Here is a 24010-nt window from a genome sequence, read left to right on the forward strand (position 1 = left end):
GTTGTGTAACCAGTGGCTCCATAATTACAAAAATAATAGAAATATCTTCTCTGATGCCAGTTTATTTTCATTGCTCATTGAAGAGACAGAGAATGTGTATGGGTGTGTCAGTGGTGCTTTTCAGAATCACTGAGAAAATTTATTTGGTTAAGTAGAATTGTGAGGTGATAGGAACTGTAGCCCATCCCCTTACTAAGCGAGAAGCTCCTCCTTTAATGCCCCCGCAATTGTAGCTATGACAGTACTCTGTTCACAGTGGGTAATCAGCACATACTGTGCACTTATGAACTGGCTGGCCCAATTTATTTACTCTGTAAGGATTACAGGTACAGCTTGTAATAAATAAACTCAATAAAAAGGAAATCTTCATAACTTAAATTCAGAGAAGAGCTTATACGGAATATTTGGTCTGACGTTGTGAACAGCTCCTGGAGGTAGTTAAAATGTGAGGCTGTAACACTCACAGGCACCTGTTCTAGCAGCTTGATAGTGTAGAATTATCCCGTTCCAATCTCAGCTGTACCATTTCCTTGTTGCAACAGCTTCTTGGCTAAAAAGGAAAATGAAGCGTATAGTTGTTTTTTCCCTTTTGGAGGGGGGGAGCCTCAGCTCTTTGTAAGGATCAGGGCAGTTGGAATCTGCAAGTGCTTTTAAAAACGAGATGATGATAAAGGCATTAGGTGATGCCGTCATTAAGTGGCAGTCAGGTTGTAAATTGTGATTTACTTTTTTAGACTTTGCTCCTTGTGTCCTGAATTAGCCTCTCAACACCAAGGTTTGTCTCCTTCACCTAAGGGTTTCTCCTAATATTTTGTAAAACTTGGGGGAATGATTAAATTTAATTTGAGCTAATCTTTAATTTAAAACAAGCTGAACTAGGCAGGTATGGGTATGAGCTTAGGAGGTTAGTCAGATCTGGGTTTGAATCCAGGTCTACCATATTTTAACTGCATGATCTTGGTCAAATTTGTATTTTTTTAAATTCAGTTCTCTCTCAATAACATGAGAACAGTGGTGCCACTGCTCAGGGAGGATGTGACCGCTTAATGAGCTCAAGTATGTGAGTGCTTGGTTACTCAATAAGGGACCGTTTTTTTCCGGTCTCCTCCCATATATTTGCAGTAGTCTCCGCGTTGAATGATGGGATTCACCCTGAGATGGCCACTTACGGACACCAGCAACACATGTCATCTCTCCTCCCTGCCTCATCTTGTCCCCTTCGCACCACGCCAGGGAAATGGGAACTAAATTAAGCTGCTGTAGATCACTAACACTCTCCTTAGGAATAATAAATATTTCTTCTCCCACCTTCTTCCTCTCAGTGTATTTTAACTGGAGTTCTTTTAATGCTTGACCTTCCAGGGAGTTTCTGGGGGTGAGCAGGCCTGGCGCTGTTTGGATTACTCGAACATAGACTGCCGTGCTCGCTCCTATGTCCATGTGCTGTGTTTTCTTTTCGAAGTTATGTGGGTTGTGGAGTTATTTTTGCAAGGCCTCTCCCCTTTTTCTTTTTTAATTTAGACTTTCCCCAAAAGGACTCTTTTAAAGTTTTGCAACTGGATAAGTTCTACGGTGGTTAGCAAGGTTAATATTTACCAATTGAACTGAAGGGAAAAGCAAACAATGTATATCCAACCTCTGTTTAAGAATTTCCATCCAATTATTGAATTCTTTAATCTTGGTACCTTTATTTAGTTATAACAGCATGTCATGTACTTCAGTTAGAGCTTCTAGTAGAAATGTGTTTGCTGTATGTGAGTTCACCCGATGCTCAAAATAAGAAACAGCCATAGGAAAAACTTCTACTTTCTCACCCTGCTGTTTCCGACTTCTACCTCCCATACCTGCAAACGTGACTCTCCTTCTCCCTCTTGCTTTGTTTTTCTCCCCAGGCAAGTTTCAAGAAGTGAAAGTGCCGTTGCCGCTTATCTCTGCCCACAGTGAGCCACACTCCTTTACTTGGGGTTGGGCTGGAGTCTCAGTGACTCCACTGCAGCTCCTCTCAGCTTCCTGGACCAGCCTGTGGCTCTGCTTACCACTCACTGTCTTCTTTAAGTGTTTGCCTCCTGTGGTTTCCAGGACACAGTGCTCTTTGTCCTCTGATCCTTCTTCCCCCCTTTGCTGAATCCTTTCCTTCTGTCTGTTGCTTGAGTAGAGATTCCTCAGGATCCTTTGACCTTTTTCTCTGCAGGTCTCTCCTTGGGTACTCTCACCTTCCATATCCTGTCTAGCCATAAATGTGTTGTTCCACCTTAGACATTTTTCCTAGAATCCTAGCTATTCAAGCTGAAAGTTGAGTTTACCTGGAAGTCATCTTGACTAATGTCACTTTCTCATTCATTTTCTTTCTTCCATTATTTCCTCCCTCCAGTCCCTCTTCCATATTCTGAATAGAATTCTTTCTAAATTAGAACACTGAACTCATTGTCCCGCATCCCCACCTGTTTGGACCATTCACGGGCTCCTTATCACCCCTTTCTTGTCTGGACCTGATAGTGTTACACTTTTCCTGAGCACTACCCCTGGAAAATCCTCCCCTTTGTGTTCTAGGAACCCAGAAAGTACACCTTGCTCTCAAATATTCTGAGACAAGCCCTATCTCCATCCTTCCAGACTGCCCCAAGGCTCTGAGATAACTCCCTTGTTGACCAGCCCCTCTGAAACTCAGGCCCCTTCCTTGTTTTTGAGACAGCCCTCCTGAACAATTTTTCTCCCTATTGGAACAGCCTGAATAAAATCATCTCCTTAATTGTCAGCTGTATTTTGTTTCTCTCAAAAGTTTTCCAGTTCAGAGGTTGAATTATATGTTTACCTTTATTGCATATTGCTTATCTCAGCTATTGTAGTGTTCTTGGTGTTCATACACTTACTTTGTCATTTTCGATTAGGATATATTAGGACAGTTTACCCTAAATAATCTGGGTAGAATAGGGGTTCATGCTCCATCCTTTCCATAATACTTAAGCTAAGCAGGGAAAAATCATTAAGTGTTGGCAGGGCAAGGACATACCTGTCTTGCTGCACTATGTATATATTTTTAGCACTTACCACGTTACCTAAGCCACATATTTGTTGAAAATGTAAATAATGTGAGCTTGACAGCCTTGTGACAACAGAGGCTTCATGAAAACTATGATGGGCAAGGTGAATTGTCTTCAAGTACCAGTCCCCAGTAACTAACATGGTATATGGTGTTTGAAAACGAATCAATGGCCCTGGCTGGTGTGACTCAGTGTATTGAGTGCCGGACTGCAAACCACCCCTGTGTTCGATTCCCAGCACATGGCTCGGTTGCAGGCCAGGTCCCCAGTAGAGGGTGGTGAGAGGCAACTACACATTGATGTTTCTCTCCTCCTCTCCCTCCCGTCCCTTCTGTCTAAAAATAAATAATATCTTAACATTTAAAAAAAGAAAGAAAATGAATCAACGAATGAGCAGCCAACCTCATGCTTAATATTTCTTAGCATCAGCAGCTTCTACCTAATGAGTTTGGTTGATCAATAAAGTAAACGTTGTTATAATTATAGTTCTGATGTGTCGTATGTAAAACCACACAAATGAGCAGATTTTGTCTTGGCCATAAAGAATGTTTCTACTGTTTTTGGCTTTCTTGAGGAAGATAACATTTAACCACTCCAGAAAATAAATCACACTCAGATGGATAAAGTCTATCCCTTAGATTTTGGAAGATTTAGACCTTAGTGTATATCCCGTATGTGATACTTTGGTCTGGAGTTTGCAGCGGGTGGAGCGTAAAGCCCGGGGCTGCTTGTGTTCACTCTCTTCAGTTCACCCAGGACCCTGCGTACACATGTTGTGGGCCATGACATGGAAGCATTCCTCATTATCTCTGCAGTTAAAATAGCAGGCTCTTAAATAAATACATTGGCATCATTGGCACTCGAGTACGTAACACGTATTTTTTTCAGATGTTATCTTGGGCCATTGTTTTTTCGGAATTAAAACATTGTCATAGCTTTTTAAAAAACAAATATCCAGAATTTTCCAAAGTCAAAGATTGTCATATAACCTCTGTAAAAGCAACTCATCTGAAATAAGTAACGGCATATTGAATTAGAAATAATGCTTGTTTGTATGGTGTATCATCCCAATACAAACTACAGGCTGCTCAATTGTGATTCAGTATTACAGCTCCACTAATGCTTAACTGAGGGGAATGTTGTAAATCGTAACATAACTGTGGCTGTCTATGAAAACTCTACCAGTTCATCAAAATTTGGAGAAAAGGAAAAGACCATTCCATACACACCTTCGCTAGTGAAGGACTTTTCAGTTAAATGTCCCATCAAACCTGCTTTTTCTGAAGACCATTTGTAATTTTCACAGGAGCCGCACAAACAGCTGCTAAGTCCTTAGAAATAAGATTAATTAAGTTGAACATGAATAAAACATTCCTTTATCAAATGCTTTGAAGTAGGACAAAAATGATACTTAGCAAAGTTTACAAATTTATCAGTAATTCTAAAATAAGGCTTTTGTTTGTATTACTTCAAAAGGCTAACCCTGCCCTGGCTGGCGTAGCTCAGTGGATTGAGTGCAGGCCTGCGAACCAGACGATCGCGGTTCGATTCCCAGCCAGGGCACATGCCTGGGTTGCAGGCTGGTTCCTTGCAGGCTAGCTCCCAGCAGGGGACGCACGAAAGGCAACCATACATTGATGTTTCTCTCCTCCTCTCCCTCCCGTCCCTTCTGTCTAAAAATAAATAATATCTTAACATTTAAAAAAAGAAAGAAAATGAATCAACGAATGAGCAGCCAACCTCATGCTTAATATTTCTTAGCATCAGCAGCTTCTACCTAATGAGTTTGGTTGATCAATAAAGTAAACGTTGTTATAATTATAGTTCTGATGTGTCGTATGTAAAACCACACAAATGAGCAGATTTTGTCTTGGCCATAAAGAATGTTTCTACTGTTTTTGGCTTTCTTGAGGAAGATAACATTTAACCACTCCAGAAAATAAATCACACTCAGATGGATAAAGTCTATCCCTTAGATTTTGGAAGATTTAGACCTTAGTGTATATCCCGTTTGTGATACTTTGGTCTGGAGTTTGCAGCGGGTGGAGCGTAAAGCCCGGGGCTGCTTGTGTTCACTCTCTTCAGTTCACCCAGGACCCTGCGTACACATGTTGTGGGCCATGACATGGAAGCATTCCTCATTATCTCTGCAGTTAAAATAGCAGGCTCTTAAATAAATACATTGGCATCATTGGCACTCGAGTACGTAACACGTATTTTTTTCAGATGTTATCTTGGGCCATTGTTTTTTCGGAATTAAAACATCGTCATAGCTTTTTAAAAAACAAATATCCAGAATTTTCCAAAGTCAAAGATTGTCATATAACCTCTGTAAAAGCAACTCATCTGAAATAAGTAACGGCATATTGAATTAGAAATAATGCTTGTTTGTATGGTGTATTATCCCAATACAAACTACAGGCTGCTCAATTGTGATTCAGTATTATAGCTCCACTAATGCTTAACTGAGGGGAATGTTGTAAATCGTAACATAACTGTGGCTGTCTATGAAAACTCTACTAGTTCATCAAAATTTGGAGAAAAGGAAAAGACCATTCCATACACACCTTCGCTAGTGAAGGACTTTTCAGTTAAATGTCCCATCAAACCTGCTTTTTCTGAAGACCATTTGTAACTTTCACAGGAGCCGCACAAACAGCTGCTAAGTCCTTAGAAATAAGATTAATTAAGTTGAACATGAATAAAACATTCCTTTGTTTTATCAAATGCTTTGAAGTAGGACAAAAATGATACTTAGCAAAGTTTACAAATTTATCAGTAATTCTAAAATAAGGCTTTTGTTTGTATTACTTTAAAAGGCTAACCCTTTGGTGGAATTTTTAGTTACCTATAAGACCCATAATTCTGATGCCCATAATGGATTCTGCTGTATTAGAGATTATATTGTCAAAAGTCATTAATGATTTTTGAGACTTTTGATTGCCCTTAATCTCTGCCATTATTGACTGATTTATACCTTTATTCTCCTCAAATCCCCTCTTACGCTGGTTTTCTCTTTTCTTCATTATTTTTTATTTCCCCCTCAAAGCCTTCGTGGTCCTTTTTAATTTCTGTTGCTGCCACATCTCAAATCAAGGGTTTTCCTTGATTTGGGGAGTAGCTGGGATGGGGACATTGAATGAGCGTGTCTGCTACGTGCTCAGCAGTATTCTGGGTGAGGTGGGCATCTGGTGACCACAGTGTTTTATTTATGCCCATTTCGTTGATGAGGAAGATGAAGGCCCATGTTTCCACAGCTGGAGATACGAGACATTTTTTGTATTCTCATATTATAGATAAATTGGTAAGAGGTGGAGAAGGAATGAAAACACAGGCTAACTCCTTAAGTCTTGTTTGCATCCATTGTTACCTACTTGTTGAGAATTAAAATTCTGTTGTAGATTATTAGCTCAGTTAAAGAGACTCTAGGTTGTTTGCGCATAAATCCTGCCATTTCCTGATTATCTTTGTGTGGTTTTAAAGTATTTGGGTGTTTTCTCATACAATTACCCCTTATATTTTTGCCCATTGCTTGGGTATTATCTACTTAGAAAATGTAAGTTCATTTTAATATTGACCACAAGAAAACATAGAAAAGAATAAAATTGTACTGTGCTTCCCTATCTCCTCTAAAAGGTACAGTCAAGGTTTTTTTTGTTTTTGTTCTACTAGTTTTTACTTTAGTTTATTCTGCAAACCAGATTTTATTAGCATGAATATCATGGACTCTGTAGAATTCTTACAGTGTTTTCTCCTCATTTCCTTTTTTTTTTTTACTTTTTTTTTATTTAACTTTTGTTCAAGTACAGTTTTCTTTCTTGTATTCCCAGCCCTGCCCCCTTCCCCCCAGTGTCCTCATTTCCTTTTAATTGTCTTGTAAATACCATTGTACAGAGCAGTACATGAAGACAGACCTGTTTGGGTTTCAGGAGGGTGCTGCACCCCAGAAATATTCTAAAGAGATAGTGTTGGTCATTGGTGTGTTGATAGCACTAAGTAATGTTTCTCAAACTATCTAAGCTTACAGATTGACTACCCAAGCATATGAGGCCTTATAGATACCATTTGACTACTTTTAAAAGGGATTTTTAAAAAAGGTTAAGAAGTGATTCAGGGAAATGTATGAGGGAAAAAAGGTATGCAAAGGGCTTAGAAAAAAGATTTCATTTCAATAAAACCATGTAAATAGACAATAGGTATGGAACAATGAAGTGGAGAATTAAAAGAAATCTCACCGTCATCTTTGACATCTTTCTCTTCTTCACTCTCCCCGCACAGTCCATTAAGTCCTGTAGTTATTTCTTTGGCCTATTAGTTCGCGAATACATCGCTCCCGTTTTACTCATTCCCTTCTTCACCACTCACAGCCTTACCTTAACCTCCATCCTTTGCCTAGAGTAATGCAATAGCTTTTTTTCTAATCTTACATCTTCCCTCACTAACCTTACACTGGGCCCACAGTGATTTTTTTAAGAGAAACAACTGAATTTCACCCATCTCCCATCTCAGCTAAAAACACACCAGTGGCTTCCCACTGCCCATAGCTTGAAGTCATCAGAAACTTTCACTTGGCTTTGGGGACCCTGCGTCATCTCCCACCAAACACTCCTCTCACTCCCTGAGCCTTTTCAGCCCCTCACATGTTCTTTGCGCTCTGCGCCNTCCCCCCCCTCCCCCCCCCCCCCCCCACCATCTCTCCATCTGAGCCTTTGGACGTTTTGGTCCTACCTACCCTTGCATTCTTCACCCCTCACTTAAGTCAAATTGTGGCTTCTTCCCTGATCTAGCCAACTGAAAGAAAAATCCCTATTACCCGTCTTCAAAATACCATGCAAGCAGGGGAAGGTCTGAGTTTTCTGGAGTCTGAAATTGGAGAGCTCTCTTTAAGAGAAGGAACACAAAGTTAGACATGGAAAGTCAGCGCAGAGCTTTGAAAGAGGCCTTTGAAAGGGAGGGGTCCTGCAGCTGAATCTTCCACCACCACACCTCTAATCTGCCTCTGCCTGTTCCTCTTCTTGGTAGCTCTCCTCAGTTGACCATTTTATGTACTCAATTAATGAATAGTTTTTGCCTCCTACTCTGTACACTCTGTAAGAAAGGAACTATGTCTCAGTTTGCTCATCAGGTTTTCTCCAGGAATCTGCATTGTGTTAACACTGAGCATACAGTATATATTTCATGGATGGGGAGGGATAAGTGAATAACTAAACGAAGACTTGGGTTAAGGGTTAGCATGCATAATGCCTTTAAAATATTTAGCTGAATTGCTTGAAAGCCAAAAGTAAATGGAGAACATCTGAATGCCATGACTCTCTACAGCAGTCCATCACGAAAGACAAACTCGTCTCAGTACCGAGTGGTCGAGAAGAGTTTTTATTGGGTTCTTACGTATAAAAACAGCTTATTCAACACAATGGATAATAACAGCAGCTAACTTTTATTGAGCACTTACGAGGTTCTGGACACTTGCCCAGCACTTGATATGGTACTCTGAGTTAAGTGTTTATCGACTCCAGAACTTCTGCATCCATTGCCTGTGCAAAAGGACAGGAAACTCTGTGAGGACCAGGAGAGGAGGAAGGCCTGAAGCTCTGGCAGTCAGCTTCAGCGTCTCCGGGAGCCTGCCTCTCTTGGAGCGCCTTCTTCCCTGGCCTGGTACATCGCCTGGCTGCGTGCCAAAACAGTGCCAATCAGATCTTGGTCTTAACCTCTGGTGAGGGTGTGCCCAAGCTTACCTTTGTCTTTTTGTTTGTTTTTCAGTAGAATGTTTATGAGCCAAACTGCCTGCAGAGGGTCTATCAGGATGAGTTACCTTCAGAATAACCTATTTTTAAAAACTGTGTAGAATTGTCCGTCTGGACGTTGAAGAATGCCTGTCAGAGCTGATCATTTTAACTTTGACATAATTAATAATGACCTTATATATCACTGTAATTGATAGTGGCAAATTGATATTTGGTTCACAAGTTCAGTTCCTTCCGAGTCCTCTTCTAGAATGCTCTGACGGGTCTGCATGATGTATTCTATGAGGGACTTTCATTAAGTGCTTGTCCTAGGACATGCAGGGGAAAAAACTCTTTTCCCTTTAGGTTAGGAATTTAGACCCAGGTGGAGGGAAAAAGGGAGACAGACAGACAGACGGACAGAACTCAGTTCGGCAAGTGTCAGGAGCAACCATTGTCTAACTCTGTATTTATTTTTAGTCCTATGGCCAAGAGCTCTTAATAAGCTACCCAAGTAGACTTTTAACTGTATATGCTACCTATCCAAGGTATATTGTATAAATATCTGAATATCTCTGATTAACCTTGAGAAGTTTCTTGAAGATTAGTAAGATGGGCATCAGGACAAGGTGTGCAGGAGCTTTCTAGCAATCTTTGCAAACCAGGAAGAAGGACCGGGAGGCTGTCAGTGGTCCGTGTGCAGAGCAGACATCCGTGGGCTTCTGTCCCAGGGACGTTCGGAAGAGAGGGTGGCCAACTTTCCGGGACCATGGGAAGTTGCTGAGGGTGTCAGGGAGCTCCATCCTGGTTCACTTCCCTTAGCCCAGTTTCAGATGCATGGCGGTTGTACTCCAGAGAAAACGGTATTAAAGATAAGTAAACTTAAAAGGATCTTAGTCCGTTTTGGTCTAAGATGTTTACCTTACCGATGGAAAGACGCAGGAATTTAGAAATGCAGAACTCCTCTTAGGATTCCCATTGCTGCCTTGAAAACTGGGTGAAGTTAGGATTATAAAGGACTGACCAAATGCCTCCCTTTGAGTACAGATGACTTTCTCTGGAGCCTTTATTGAGGCCTGGTAGCTGCAGGCTGTTTTTTTTTTACAGGCTCGTCACATAGTTGCCATTATTTCCTTCTCCATGTTTCCTCTGGGCTGCTTTCTCAGTAAGGAGAGCTACAATTTTTTTATTATTCTTTCCTTTTTTAACCTTAGAGCCTGTATCTAGCAGATAACAGATGCTCAGTAAATACTTGTTGCATGAAATGAAGCTTCTAGTAGAAGGCACAGTAACTGAGGTGTGTGGGTGCCGAAGCACTTGTGAAATTCTGTTGTCCAGAACTCCTGGGTAAGGGATGCTAATGCTAGCGGAACTCGCAGAAGCGACTCTGAGGTTGTGCGGAATAAAACGTGGAAGCCACTGACACGCAGGCTCCTTTGCATTGTTCCTGAATAAGGCCTCCTTCCCTAGCTCTGACATATCGGCCTTCACTCTTACAATTGAGAAGAAAAAGCAAGAAAATTCACAAGAGTGTATTAACACATTTTTGTTAATTCCTAAGCTATTTTACCTTAGATCTACTATAATATATCCCGTAGTCTTAAGTAAATTTTCTCCATGATTAGCAGTACTCTAGGGAGAATCCCCAAATAGGTGCTAAAATACAAATACTGAACTATGCTTTGTGTAAAGCTGTTTTTATATTTTGCAAGTTCTGAATTTTCTGTAGTCCTTTATTTTCGGGTGTTGAATGGATTTATTAAAAAACTTTTGAAGATGAGCAGAATGGGTGCATTTTGCCCAGTGCAAAATCTGATTTTGTAGATTTTAAATATGTGTTTGTAAAATCTGGGGTGTTTTTCCCTAAACACATATTTTCTGTTATTTTTGAGGTATGTAAACCAAAGTAGTATCAGAAGAAAACTAAAGTATAATTTTTTATCATAACCTTTTATAAGGCAGTAACACTAGTGAATTATTGCATTTGCATACAGAATATCAGCTACAGAGTACCTTGCATAATTATAATATCCATAACTGTTAATGCTTATATAATACCAGTAATGCAGAGCTCTTTTGAGAAAAGCTGAATCATTCATTCTTTCTCGTTTGGGACCTGAAGCATTCGTTTTTTTAACCATGTGAATTGTTGGTATCTGAACTGAGTATGGTGGGTGTGCATATGCTTATGTGCATGTTGAGAAAGGGTTTTTTATGGGGATGGTGTAGTTAGTTGCCTTTGGATGAATTGGTTTCTTTTTTGATTTATTCAGTGAAGGATTTGAAAATTTGATCCTTACCAGTCTCTTGGGTCTTGTCTCATTTGCTCAGTTTGGCCAAAAAGGCTGATTGATTTTTGACAGAACACGGTTGAAAGAAAATAAAAATTAGCATTTGATCAAGTAGGGAACTCATACCTATGTGAAAAATTTATGTATTAGATTGACTAATCAAGTGTATTTGCTTTATACATGAAACTCTTTTCATTAAATAATGTTTCAAAGCCAGTTTTTACTTTCTGTTTTAAATAGGGGTATTGAAGATAATCTCCTAGTGCAGGTGGGACTTATTTCTTAAAGTTTTAAATTAGGTGATCATATTTTTGTGTTTCAGTGATAGAATTTTGCTGCAACTTAATAATAAACACATTAATCTGTTTTCCAACGGACACTAAGTTACACACTTTACACTGCTAATAAATGTGAACAAAGAGAAAATTTGAATCCAGCTCCCTTTGGCATCAAAGTTCTCTCTCTAGAAAAATTGGCAACTTTCTAATAAAAGTAATTTTAATCGAAATATTATGAATGAAGCATTAATAATTCTATTAATAATTATTGATAATTATTAATAAAGAATTAATGGAATTGAACAAAAGTTTCATTATCAAACATTTATTCTCTGATTACTTTCATGAAGATAGTGCTACATGCTAGTTCAAAATTCAAGAGATTGGCCTAATCATCATCAGTTAAAGACTAATTAAGATGGTTTATTTGTCTCAAAGGTTCTTCTCCTGCATTCAGAATTCAGCAAACATCCTGGCGGGTTCACTTTGTGTCAGAGCCCGCAAATTGGGTGTGTTCCATACACAACCCTGCAAAGTGGGCATTATTGTCAAGATTTTATAGATGTGGCAAACACACTCAGGGAGGGTGAGTAAAATGTTAAAAAATTTTCTCCAGAACCAGTTCAGTGTAATCATCACAACATAGCAGTAATTTCAAACCATTTGAACTTAGCAGATAGTCTAGCGTAAGTATCTGCAATTAGGTTCCAGCCCTATCTACTTTCACTGTGCTATTTGTCTTGAAAAGGCAGTTTAAGCAGTAAAATAAAGATTGAAGTCTAGCTTTTAAATATTAACAGCTTTATTGAGATATAACTCATATACCATAAAACTATACAATTCATTTTTTTTACTATATTCATGGGGTTGTCCAACATCATAGCTTCTAATTTTGAACTTGGCTATTGGATATTGGTTTATTCCATTATTTTAATGGCCATACTTTTAGATAAGGAAACATAATTATATATCATAAAAGGACTTAAATTCCGTCTCTGGTATTCTTATTCATCCTTGTCCAACCAAAGTCCAATATCTTTTCCTTTTCCCTTTTAGTACAAAAAGTATCCTCTACTTCAGTGAGAAATGTTTGCCTGCCGGCCTGTTAAGTTGGTTTTCCTATGTGCCGTACACAGAGAAGCCGTGCAATGTGGAGTCCACTTCCTCACAATGCACTTCTCTAAGCTCTTTGTAACAGACGTGTTATAAAGGAGAACCCAAAGAGCGGCTGCAGTCAATACTTACTAAATGTGCCTTCCTCACATTTAAAAATAAGTAAATATTTATTTTTATCATTTTTAAAAAATTAAAATAAATTTAGAGTTAAAAAAATAAATAAAAAGAGACTCTGATAACCATTTATAGTCATTCTGAGTCCTGATTCACTAAAGAGATTTATTTAACTTAAATACAGGTTTTGGAAAGCTAAATATTGATCCTCTTTCTCTTTGACTTTCATGTTAGAAAGTCACTTGAGGATCATAATGTACTTAATACACTATCCTATATGGATATATATTTAATATACTTTATACACACATTATGACAAAAGCAGCTTTTATTTTCAAAGTGCTTAGTAAACCTTCCCTGGGAAATAGGAAGTTTTTACCCAGTTTTGGATTGGTCAGATGAGATGACAGACACATTCATTGAAGTCACATGTTCCCCATAAGAGCGTGTCAGTGGCTGACATTGCAGAAAAGTACTGGTCTCCCGTCTGAAGAAGCAGGCACTTCCTTAAGACTGCAGATGAATCATACATGCCTCAGTTTCCATCTCTTGACATACCCATAAAATGTGATATCTGATATCTATATTAGTGTCATACTACACTAATACAGTGGTGTAATATTAGATTTATGCATATTTTCTGTAACACACAATTTTTTCCCTGTCTCTCTACCTTGGCACTTGCTGTTTTTCTGCCAAAATTCCTTAACCCTCCCAACCACCCATTGGTGGTCCCCCTTCTTCCAGTCTCAATTTAAAAATCATCTCTCTGTGAAATCTTGCCAGTTATCAAATGCACACGTGGGTTTGCCCCATCTTGTGCCTCTCTGTGCTTTGTATGAACCAGGTCAGAGCAACCTTCCTTACTGTGCTGAATAGCACCCTTAACTGCTTGTCATCCTCATTAGACTGGGGGCTTCTTGAGGACAAGTTACATCATTTCTACATTCCCACTGTGGCCCCCGGCTCATGGTTTTCTTGAATTCTGAGCAAATGTCATAAAAGGTTGCCCTGGGGAAGGTGATGGTTACATAAGTTTATTCCTTTGTACCCTCAGAGTTAAGGACAAAGGTGAGAAGGTCCCACTTCACCAGCCAACGCTTAGCCCACAACACAGCCATCAGATGACCGCGTGATAGATTTGGAGATGAAAGATTCTGTTAGCTCTCTCAGAATTAGCTCAGGGAAGTAAGTCATTTAAGCTGTTTGTGCTTCAGGTTTCCCCATATTACTATTGGGTAATAGGAATGCCTAGTTACTAATTGCTCAGTTATTATGAGGATCAGTTGAGATATTTTATAAAGAAGTAAATTTGAAAACTTAAAGCACTGCAAACATGAGAAGTAGAGAAGAAATGCAATGTAATCTGGTAGAAAGAACATGTCATTTGGCCTTAGATGAGATTTTTTAAGTCCAGACTCCACCACTAATTATTTGACTGTCATAACTTAAACTCCGGCAAGCCAATTTCTTCACTTGTCAAGGGAAAACAATAACACTTTGGCAGCTTCAAGTAATGTGAAGGTTAGATGGAATTCAGGCTGTGTTCCCCTTGGGTTTTATCTGAACGTGTTCAACTGTTAACCAGGCAGAGCTTTTGTGCATTGTGTGTGCATACCTCTACACCCCGTTTTCTGTGACAGCTTCAGTCCCTTGTACTCCAGGAACAGCAGGCCTCTTCTCTCAGGCCAACGAGATAGCAAGTGGAGGCTGCCAGAGGAAAGTCATGGGCTTCCCTGGCCTGTGACCCCAGCCAGCCGGGTATGCCTTGGGATGGGGACGAGGCCAAGCGTCAGTCTGGTGTCAGCACGTTCCTGGGGTGGCTGTTTCTGCTGCAGCTACGTTTGCTATTTCTTTTTGAAACATTTTGTTGGAGCATACATGCCAAAAAAGGCACAGGGCCTTTTACAGATTACATTTTACAAACCGAACACACCCATGTAACCAGATCATCCATTCTCATTGCTGCCTGGTACTCCATTTAGTGCATGTTTCACATTTCATTTTTCCATCCTTCTGTGGATGGGTGTTTACACAGCTTCCAGTTTCGGGCTGTGGCAAATAGTGCTGATGTGAATGTTCTTGCCCGTGTCTTTTGACGAGTCTATGTATTTCTCATGGATATTCTCAGCAGTGGAATTGCCAGGTCCCAGCGTATACATGTGTTCAGTTTTAGTAGATACTAACTTAAACATTTCCCATTGTGGTTACACCAGTTCCTACTCCCAGCAACAGTGTTTCAGAGTTCCGATTGCTCCACAGCCTTACCAGCACTCGGTGTTATCTGTCCTTTTAATCTTAGGAATTCTGGTGGATATTATAATATTGTGTGGCCTTTTGGAAATAGAACCATTCCCTCAGCCCCAAAACCTGAAACTCTAAACGTTGATATATTCCTCTTTTTAAGGAATGCACTCTATACAAAATCAGAGGATTCTGTCAGATGTGCAGGTCCTTTTCCAGTGGTTAGTATATGGAAGGAAGACAAACGATAGCTGCTATTAGCAGCAGTAGTGGTGGTGGTGGTGGTGGTACTGCTACTGCCGTCACCATCACCATCACCATCACCGTATGCCTTCTCTGTTTTTCAGGAGAGCGTAGGACATGGTATGTACAAAATAAGACATAGTCTTTGCCCAAGAGTAGTTCAAGATCTCATTGAAGAGACCAACATTGGAAACAAGTTTACTATTAGACCGTATGATAGGAGCTTGGAGAAGGAAGTGGTGCTTGAGCCATAACTTGGAGAGTAAGTCAGAGTTCTACAGAAAGAGAAAAGGCATTGAGCTGGCAGAAATGGCAGGGCACCCCGCCCGAGGAGGGGAGTGGCAGAGGTGACAGCGTGTGGGAGGACAGGCGTCCGTCTGAGGCTGCAGCCTCCCCAGGCTGGTCTCCGGTGTTTGGCTGTTGCCATCCCTCGCAGGATGGGGGGCGGGGGGGGCGGGGACGGGGTTGAGCTGGCAGCTGTGGGGGCTTTGGTGTGAAGTTACAGCACTCGAATGCTGTGTTCTCTGCTCCCACCTTTTACCTCTTCCTCCTCCAAGACAGCGGTCTGCCTCCTCACTTGCCTGGAAACAAAGCCTGCCCTGAGTGTGAAGTGCATGAAAACCACCGCTGAAGCTTGGACAGCCGCAGAATATCAGTGATGAGAAGGGTCCCACAGCTTCTTTGCTGTGGGGTCCTAGAGCTGTTTATTTGTGTGCTGAGGCCTAGCTTGGGGCTTTCATTCTTGCATTGGCCCAGGTTGCTTTGTGGTGCTAGTTAAGTTTAAGAAAAAGTGCTCTTCTGCCCGATGCCATATGGAGACAGTTAATAAATGTTCTTGAGAAATTTTGGTGCTGCTGCTGATGACTGTCAGTAATTCATACACTCCTTCATTGATTGTGTTAGGCATTGCTCCTTAGCAGTAAGGAAGATGGTCCCTGTCCTCGTTGAATTTATAATGTAGTGGGGGACCAGACCAGTTCACAGTTGGCTCTACCACAGTGTGATAAGGGCTGTGAAAGGTGGAGGTACAGGGTCCGATGAGAGCACGTCAGAAAAGCACCTCGCCCAGACGGGGGCCGGGGGGGCATGGTGGGAAATGCGACAGACACCCAATAGCCTCATGGAGGAGTGTGGGGAGGGAGTGTTCCAGGTAGAGGAAACCATGTGTAGGAGGAGCTAAACACAGGAAGAATAGCTGGTTGGAGAAAGTGGAAGAAATAATCCACCAGAGCACAGAATGTCTGGAGAGGAGAGGGATTCTCACCAAAGGCCAGGTAGCAGGGTGGAAGGTGGAGTGAAGGAGATTAAGACTGGAGGCAGAGAAAGCAGTTGTAATAATCAAGGCTTAAAAGACAGCTAACCAACATTCTCAGTACAGTGACTTTCAAAATTCCTTGTTCCCTCAGTCCTCACCCCCAAACACCCTGGCTCCTTTAGAGCCCAATACAGCTGTTTGAAGAGTAAAGAAAAATTCTATTAGAAGTGTTATGTGGCGGGGGGGGGGGGGGGGGGGTGGGAAACAAAAACCAAAACTTTTTTCTATTACCCATATTGATGGACCTTTAAAACTGTGGTCCCTGCTGTAACCATACAAAATTTTTTGCCAGGAATAAACCTGTGTGGGGTATGTTCTCCAGTCTCCGTACATGAAGCAGGAGCCACTCTGGCCTCTGGCGGGGCGCTGCTGTGTCTGTGCTTCCAGAAGGGGCCAAAGAGCTCACATGCGGGTGGCTGAACGGTGCCTCCTTGAGTTGGGCCCACCGTGCACTCCAACAGCCTTGCTTCCTGCTTGAATTCCCAGGCCACACACACAAACAAGATTGCTGTGGGGATGTTACCTACTTTCTCCCTTTCTCACTCCCTTAGTAATCTTTCACAGAGTCTGGGTGCCAGGCATCTCATATATAAGCTCTGAAGTCTGGAGATGGGATTTCTAGCAATTTCCACAAAATACGAGTACGACTCAGTATTTTAAATGTGATTGGACTTCTTGGGCTTGTGTTTACCTGGTTACATGAAAGATTATATTTCACTATTTTTTTAAAAAAAACTATCATGAGAATTGCTCTTACAATGAAGTAGATAATTGTTGTCTTTTATTAAGAAATACCGTGCACCTGCTCTGTTCAGTACTAGTTGTGTGGGAGAGTTTCCGAAAGTAAGACATGGTCCCTGCTTTGGGAGACATCACCTAACACAGAGAGGACAAGCAGAAAAGCACTCAGGCCACCAGTCTCCGTTTTGTCATGCCCGGGGGGGACACCAGTAGTCAGTCACAATTCTGCCTCCCGCTGAAGCCAGAGCCAGCCCCAGAATCATTTTCAACACGGCACTCAGGGCGACCGTTGCACGCAGAAATAGAAACCCATCCTGCAGCCTTTTTAAAAAAAATACTTTTCCAGAACCTTAGGCACACATCTTTTCGTTTTTTGCTAGTTCTATCAGTCATTTTGTATATGACTGTTGGAACCCGAGAACCTCCTGAGAGCAGAAGGTGGTACTCTTACTTTTCAGGAAGCTGAAATGTCCTCCTTCAGGAAGATTACGTTTGTTTCCCACCCGTGATGACAGAAGCCCNAGTTGTGTGGGAGAGTTTCCGAAAGTAAGACATGGTCCCTGCTTTGGGAGACATCACCTAACACAGAGAGGACAAGCAGAAAAGCACTCAGGCCACCAGTCTCCGTTTTGTCATGCCGGGGGGGGGGGGACACCAGTAGTCAGTCACAATTCTGCCTCCCGCTGAAGCCAGAGCTAGCCCCAGAATCATTTTCAACACGGCACTCAGGGCGACCGTTGCACGCAGAAATAGAAACCCATCCTGCAGCCTTTTTAAAAAAATACTTTTCCAGAACCTTAGGCACACATCTTTTCGTTTTTTGCTAGTTTTATCAGTCATTTTATATATGACTGTTGGAACCTGAGAACCTCCTGAGAGCAGAAGGTGGTACTCTTACTTTTCAGGAAGCTGAAATGTCCTCCTTCAGGAAGATTACGTTTGTTTCCCACCCGTGATGACAGAAGCCCATTCCTTTTACTTGCTACTATAGATGTTGTGTTTTTTTGGTTACTTTCAGAATGACTGTCCTTGTGCTATGTTACAACTAGTTTTAGGCCAGTAAAGCTGCTGGCTGTTGGTGAATGGTGCCCACAGTTTTTAGTGTCCTGGCACCGGGATCCTCTTCAAAGCTGGGGTCATCAGTTTTGGCAGGGATCAAAGGTCTCATTGGTCCTAACTTACTGCCATCATCGATCATTCTGTGCCCACCTGTGTCTTCGGCCCTCTTCTCATTCCACGTTTTCCATCAGTGCTCCATCAAGGGCCAGAGTTTGAGCTACATGTATTGGTAAATGCGCAGTAGGTAGACTGAGACTCCTCTCCACTCCAGACCCTTAATTTCAACCATCTGTGAGGCATTTCCACCACAGTCATGAGAGCGTTAGCTCTAACAAATACCTGTGGCTGTGTGTTGTGCCAAGAGCTTCACAATCGTGTCTTATTTAAGCTTTCCAACAACCCATTTAGAAGTCATCATCCCCAAGCTACAGATGAAAAATATCGGGCTTGGAGAATCGCACCGTGTGTAAGTGGCAGGTCCAGGGCTGGGACACAGGCTGTGCAGAGTTTGATGGTATACACAGAGTCTTCAATTTTGGCTTGTACAAAATAAAAGTCATCCCACCCCTCTACCTCAAAACTGCTGTCTCAACCTTAAATCAGTCCAGTCCACAACGGACACCATCCTGTTCTCATATCGCTCTTTGAGGTCCAGTGAGTTACAGGTCTTTCAACTCTGCCTCCTAAGAAAAGTAGGTCTCAAATTTCTACTCCCTGCTTTCTACTCTAACCACCATAGACCTTGTGAAGACTATCATTATATCTTAACCTTGAAGGTAGTCTATTTCCCACCCTTTTTTTTCTTCCTCTTGGGCTAGGAGAAAAAAAAGCTACTATAAGAAATCACCACTTTTCTCAGTGATGTACCTTTTAGTAGTCAGTTTGTAGTCAGTTTTTTTCCTACCATATCTGTCTTGGATAAAAGGATGAGAAAACTTAGTTTGGAACAAGTAAATGTTTTTTCTAAACATTTGATGCTTTCACTTACATCTCTGTAATCATGTCATTTGTTTACTTGTTTTCCAGGAATGTTTACCCTTGCGGAAGTTGCTTCACTTAATGACATCCAGCCAACTTACCGAATCCTGAAGCCATGGTGGGACGTGTTTATGGATTACCTGGCTGTCATTATGCTGATGGTAGCCATCTTCGCGGGAACCATGCAACTTACCAAAGATCAGGTGGTCTGCTTGCCAGTATTGCCATCCCCTGTAAATTCAAAGGCACACACACCACCAGGAAATGCCGACGTGACCACCAACATCCCGAAGATGGAGGCAGCCACCGACCAAGATCAACATGGGCAGGCGACAAGTGACATTTCCTTTGACACCTCTGCTGTGACACCTGACATACCTCTCAGAGCCACATATCCTCACCCAGATTCCACAGTTCCAAATCAGGAGGCAAAGAAAGAGAAGAAGGATCCAACAGGCCGAAAAACAAACTTGGATTTTCAGCAATATGTATTTATTAATCAGATGTGTTACCATCTGGCCCTTCCGTGGTATTCTAAGTACTTTCCGTACCTTGCTCTTATACATACTATTATTCTTATGGTCAGTAGCAACTTTTGGTTCAAATATCCCAAAACATGCTCAAAAGTAGAACATTTTGTTTCAATATTAGGAAAGTGCTTCGAATCTCCTTGGACTACGAAAGCGTTGTCCGAGACAGCGTGTGAAGACTCGGAGGAAAACAAGCAGAGAATAACAGGTGCCCAGACTCTACCAAAGCACGTGTCGACCAGCAGCGATGAGGGGAGCCCCAGCGCCAGTACCCCAATGATCAGCAAAAGTGGCTTCAGATTCTCAGCTGAGAAGCCCGTGGTCGAAGTCCCCAGCATGACCATCCTGGATAAAAAGGACGGAGAACAGGCCAAAGCCCTGTTTGAGAAAGTGAGGAAGTTCCGTGCCCACGTGGAAGACAGTGACTTAATCTATAAACTCTATGTGGTCCAAACAGTTGTCAAAACTGCCAAGTTCATTTTTATTCTCTGCTATACGGCAAACTTCGTCAACGCAATCAGCTTTGAACATGTCTGCAAGCCGAAAGTTGAGCACCTGACTGGTTATGAGGTGTTTGAGTGCACCCACAACATGGCTTATATGCTGAAAAAGCTTCTCATCAGTTACATATCCATTATCTGCGTGTACGGTTTTATCTGCCTCTACACTCTCTTCTGGCTGTTCAGGATACCTTTGAAGGAATATTCTTTTGAAAAGGTCAGAGAAGAGAGCAGTTTCAGCGACATTCCAGACGTCAAAAACGACTTTGCGTTCCTTCTACACATGGTAGACCAGTATGACCAGCTGTACTCCAAGCGTTTTGGTGTGTTTTTGTCAGAAGTCAGTGAAAATAAACTTAGGGAAATTAGTTTGAACCACGAGTGGACATTTGAAAAACTCAGGCAGCACGTGTCACGCAACGCCCAGGACAAGCAGGAACTGCACCTGTTCATGCTTTCGGGTGTGCCCGATGCTGTCTTTGACCTCACAGACCTGGATGTGCTAAAACTTGAACTGATTCCAGAAGCTAAAATCCCTGCTAAGATTTCTCAGATGACTAATCTCCAAGAGCTTCACCTCTGCCACTGCCCTGCAAAAGTGGAACAGACTGCTTTTAGCTTTCTCCGAGATCACTTGAGATGCCTTCACGTAAAGTTCACCGACGTGGCTGAAATTCCTGCCTGGGTCTATTTGCTCAAAAACCTTCGAGAGCTGTACTTGATAGGCAATTTGAACTCTGAAAACAATAAGATGATAGGACTTGAGTCTCTCCGAGAGTTGCGGCACCTTAAGATTCTCCACGTGAAGAGCAATTTGACCAAAGTCCCCTCCAACATCACAGATGTGGCTCCGCATCTGACAAAGTTAGTCATTCATAATGACGGCACCAAACTCTTGGTACTGAACAGCCTTAAGAAAATGATGAATGTCGCCGAGCTCGAACTCCAGAACTGTGAGCTGGAGAGAATTCCACATGCAATTTTCAGCCTCTCCAACTTACAGGAACTGGATTTAAAATCAAACAACATACGCACAATTGAAGAAATCATTAGTTTCCAGCATTTAAAACGGCTCACTTGTTTAAAATTATGGCATAATAAAATTGTTACCATTCCTCCTTCCATTACCCACGTCAAAAACTTGGAGTCGCTTTATTTCTCCAACAACAAGCTCGAATCCTTACCAGTGGCAGTGTTTAGTTTACAGAAACTCAGATGCTTAGATGTAAGCTACAACAACATTTCAATGATTCCAATAGAAATAGCATTGCTTCAGAACCTGCAGCATTTGCATATCACTGGGAACAAAGTAGACATTCTGCCAAAACAATTGTTTAAATGCGTTAAGTTGAGGACTTTGAATGTGGGGCAAAACTGCATCTCCTCCCTCCCAGACAAAATTGGTCAGCTCTCCCAGCTTACCCAGCTGGAGCTGAAGGGCAACTGCTTGGACCGCCTGCCAGCCCAGCTGGGCCAGTGTCGCCTGCTCAAGAAAAGCGGGCTTGTTGTGGAAGACCACCTTTTTGACACCCTGCCGCTCGAAGTCAAAGAAGCATTGAATCAAGACATAAATGTTCCCTTTGCAAATGGGATTTAAACTGAGAGAATCCGTGCACATCCATGTGCCAGAACAGCTTCCTAGATTGCAAGTGCTCACGTACAAGTTATTGCAAAATAATGCGTTTTAGGAGTAGACACATCTTTAAAAATAAAACACGGAAAGGATGCATAGACGGCTGATAGAAGACATAACTGAATGTTCAATGTTTGTAGTGTTTTAAGTCATTCATTTCCAAATCTTTTCTTTTTTTTTCTTCTGGGGGAAAGGGAAGCAAAAATTATAATCACTAATCTTGGTTTCTTTTTAAATTGTTTGTAACTTGGATGCTGCCGCTACTGAATGTTTACAAATTGCTTGCCTGCTAAAGTAAATGATTAAATTGACATTTTCTTACTATATCACCTTTTTTGAGGTGTCTTGATTTACTTTGCTTAATTGGTGCAATATCACTTTAACCCAGACCACTAAAGACAAAGACACATCAACAGGTCTAAACTTGTAAATTTAGATTTGCTGAAATATGGATTTCTTTCCTATTTTAATTTAAAGCACCTCAAATAAGCACTTCTTATAATATTTGACTGGTACTGCTGCTTCTGAGAATCCCAGTTTATAGATTTTACACTCTTAAAGATCTGAAATGCAGTAAAGGTGTGTAGTTTGTTGGGGTTTCTGTTTGTTTTTAAAGAATAAATAATGACAAAAATAATAGAAAGTAGCATTCCTTTTAATAACAGCTGTTTTTCCATCGTCTGGAGTTATGATTATATGGTGCATTTTTCTACTAATAATCTAGGGTTACCAATAAATAGAAAATGTTTTTAAAAAATAAACGTATCTGATTACAACCAACATAAAATTTTTAATGGCTTAATGATTAACAACCTTCCACTATCACCTTTTGAAAGATAACACAAAATCAAAGCAAGTATTATTTAATGTCCTGCCCTGTTTTCACTGCTGGGGAGGGGGCGGGAAGGACTTACAGTTCGTTGGAAAACTCCTAACTTCCCCTACTCATTTTCATGACAGGCTGTATTTCCTCTGTTTGTCTGCAACTAGGCGGGGGTCATGTCCGGGGAAATGCTGGCAGAATGTCCATTTTAGATGATGGTTTTCCTTCTTTATCTAACCTACAGAGTGTCTAAATCCATCTCAGAAAATCAAAAAAATTCCCTGCCGCCTGTTTAGATACTGCTTGGCAAGGCTTTCATAGGCCTTTCTATGGGATTGTTTTTCCAAGAGAAGCGACGTGTTTGGCACGCTGGATGACAGAGTACAGTTGTGTCCTCTCTATGTAAGACTCGGTTCACTGAATGAAACACTGGACACACTCTTGCCACACCTTATTATGGTTTGAAGGGTTTTTCAGAGAATGTGGAAAGATGAACTCACATCCTTGCTTTTCTTCCTGAGAACTGAACTCCGGAGGTACTGGCCTGTTGCAAGTGGTAGTGAACTTTTGCCTGCTCTGCAGCTTGTAAGTACTCAGAGGATTATCTCCAGTCGGAAAGCCTGTGGCACTGTGGCTCAATTAGGAGCTGACCCCGGCTCCAGCATCCTGGCCACCCCCTCGCCTCTTAAAAGATTTGAGGTGGAGGAAAGGATTAGAAAAGCCCACGTTTAGGAAATCAGAAGGGCAAGTTTGGGGGGTAAGCAAATTCTCCCATGTGTGTATCTTCCATTTCTATCAGCATTCATTAATATAATGACAGCGTCGGTTGTGCACCTACCATGCGCCTTGGCAGTTCAAAGAACTGCGAGTTCCACTTGGCTGCATGGTGCTCTATAGCAAACTGGGGAGATACGTAATAAAAATGATTGGTTGCAACTGTAATACCGAAGGTGTACAGAATCTGTGTGAATGAATAATGGCTGGGATGGGGTCAGGCTTGCAGAGGGCCTTCAGGGAAGTTTTGCAGTAACAGACTCAGCCTATAAACACTAAACGCTCCTGGACATTGCCCTCCCACCAGCTGTGTAGGACACTGTTCACCCTGCTTAGTAACACCGCCACCAGAAACTGGTACAGCGTTTTTAGAAGGGTGCTGTGTCCTCTTGCTTGTGAGATAGAAGAGGCCAGACTTTATGATCCTTGCTTTACAAAATAGGAAACTTGTCTTCCTTTCTTACAACAAGTGCATGTTGTTTTGACGGGTACAAGTGGTGAGCACTCCCAAAGCCTAAGCACTGTCGGCTGCCTCTGGACATCTGTTTTTAAATCAGTACTTGGGGTTCAGTCACTTAGAACTGATTGGTGTTACATGCCTCCAAAC

General features: G+C 41.6%; 1 protein-coding gene across 5 annotated transcripts in view; it reads left to right on the plus strand.

Annotated features, from left to right (window-relative positions):
• The window catches only part of LRRC8D (leucine rich repeat containing 8 VRAC subunit D), a 116003-nt gene extending 92432 nt beyond the window's left edge, over positions 1–23571 (plus strand). For all 5 annotated transcript variants that reach the window (XM_037045461.1, XM_037045460.1, XM_037045463.1 and 2 more), the window contains one exon: positions 19192–23571. In XM_037045461.1, coding sequence (XP_036901356.1) covers positions 19194–21770 — 2577 coding nt within the window. In that variant the 5' untranslated portion in view covers positions 19192–19193 and the 3' untranslated portion in view covers positions 21771–23571. The remainder of the gene's footprint in view (positions 1–19191) is intronic.
• Positions 23572–24010: the final 439 nt, after the last annotated feature.

This window comes from Sturnira hondurensis, unplaced genomic scaffold (genome assembly GCF_014824575.4).
Source record: "Sturnira hondurensis isolate 20B ecotype Veracruz unplaced genomic scaffold, ASM1482457v3 Scaffold0004322, whole genome shotgun sequence".
Lineage (NCBI taxonomy): Eukaryota > Metazoa > Chordata > Mammalia > Chiroptera > Phyllostomidae > Sturnira > Sturnira hondurensis.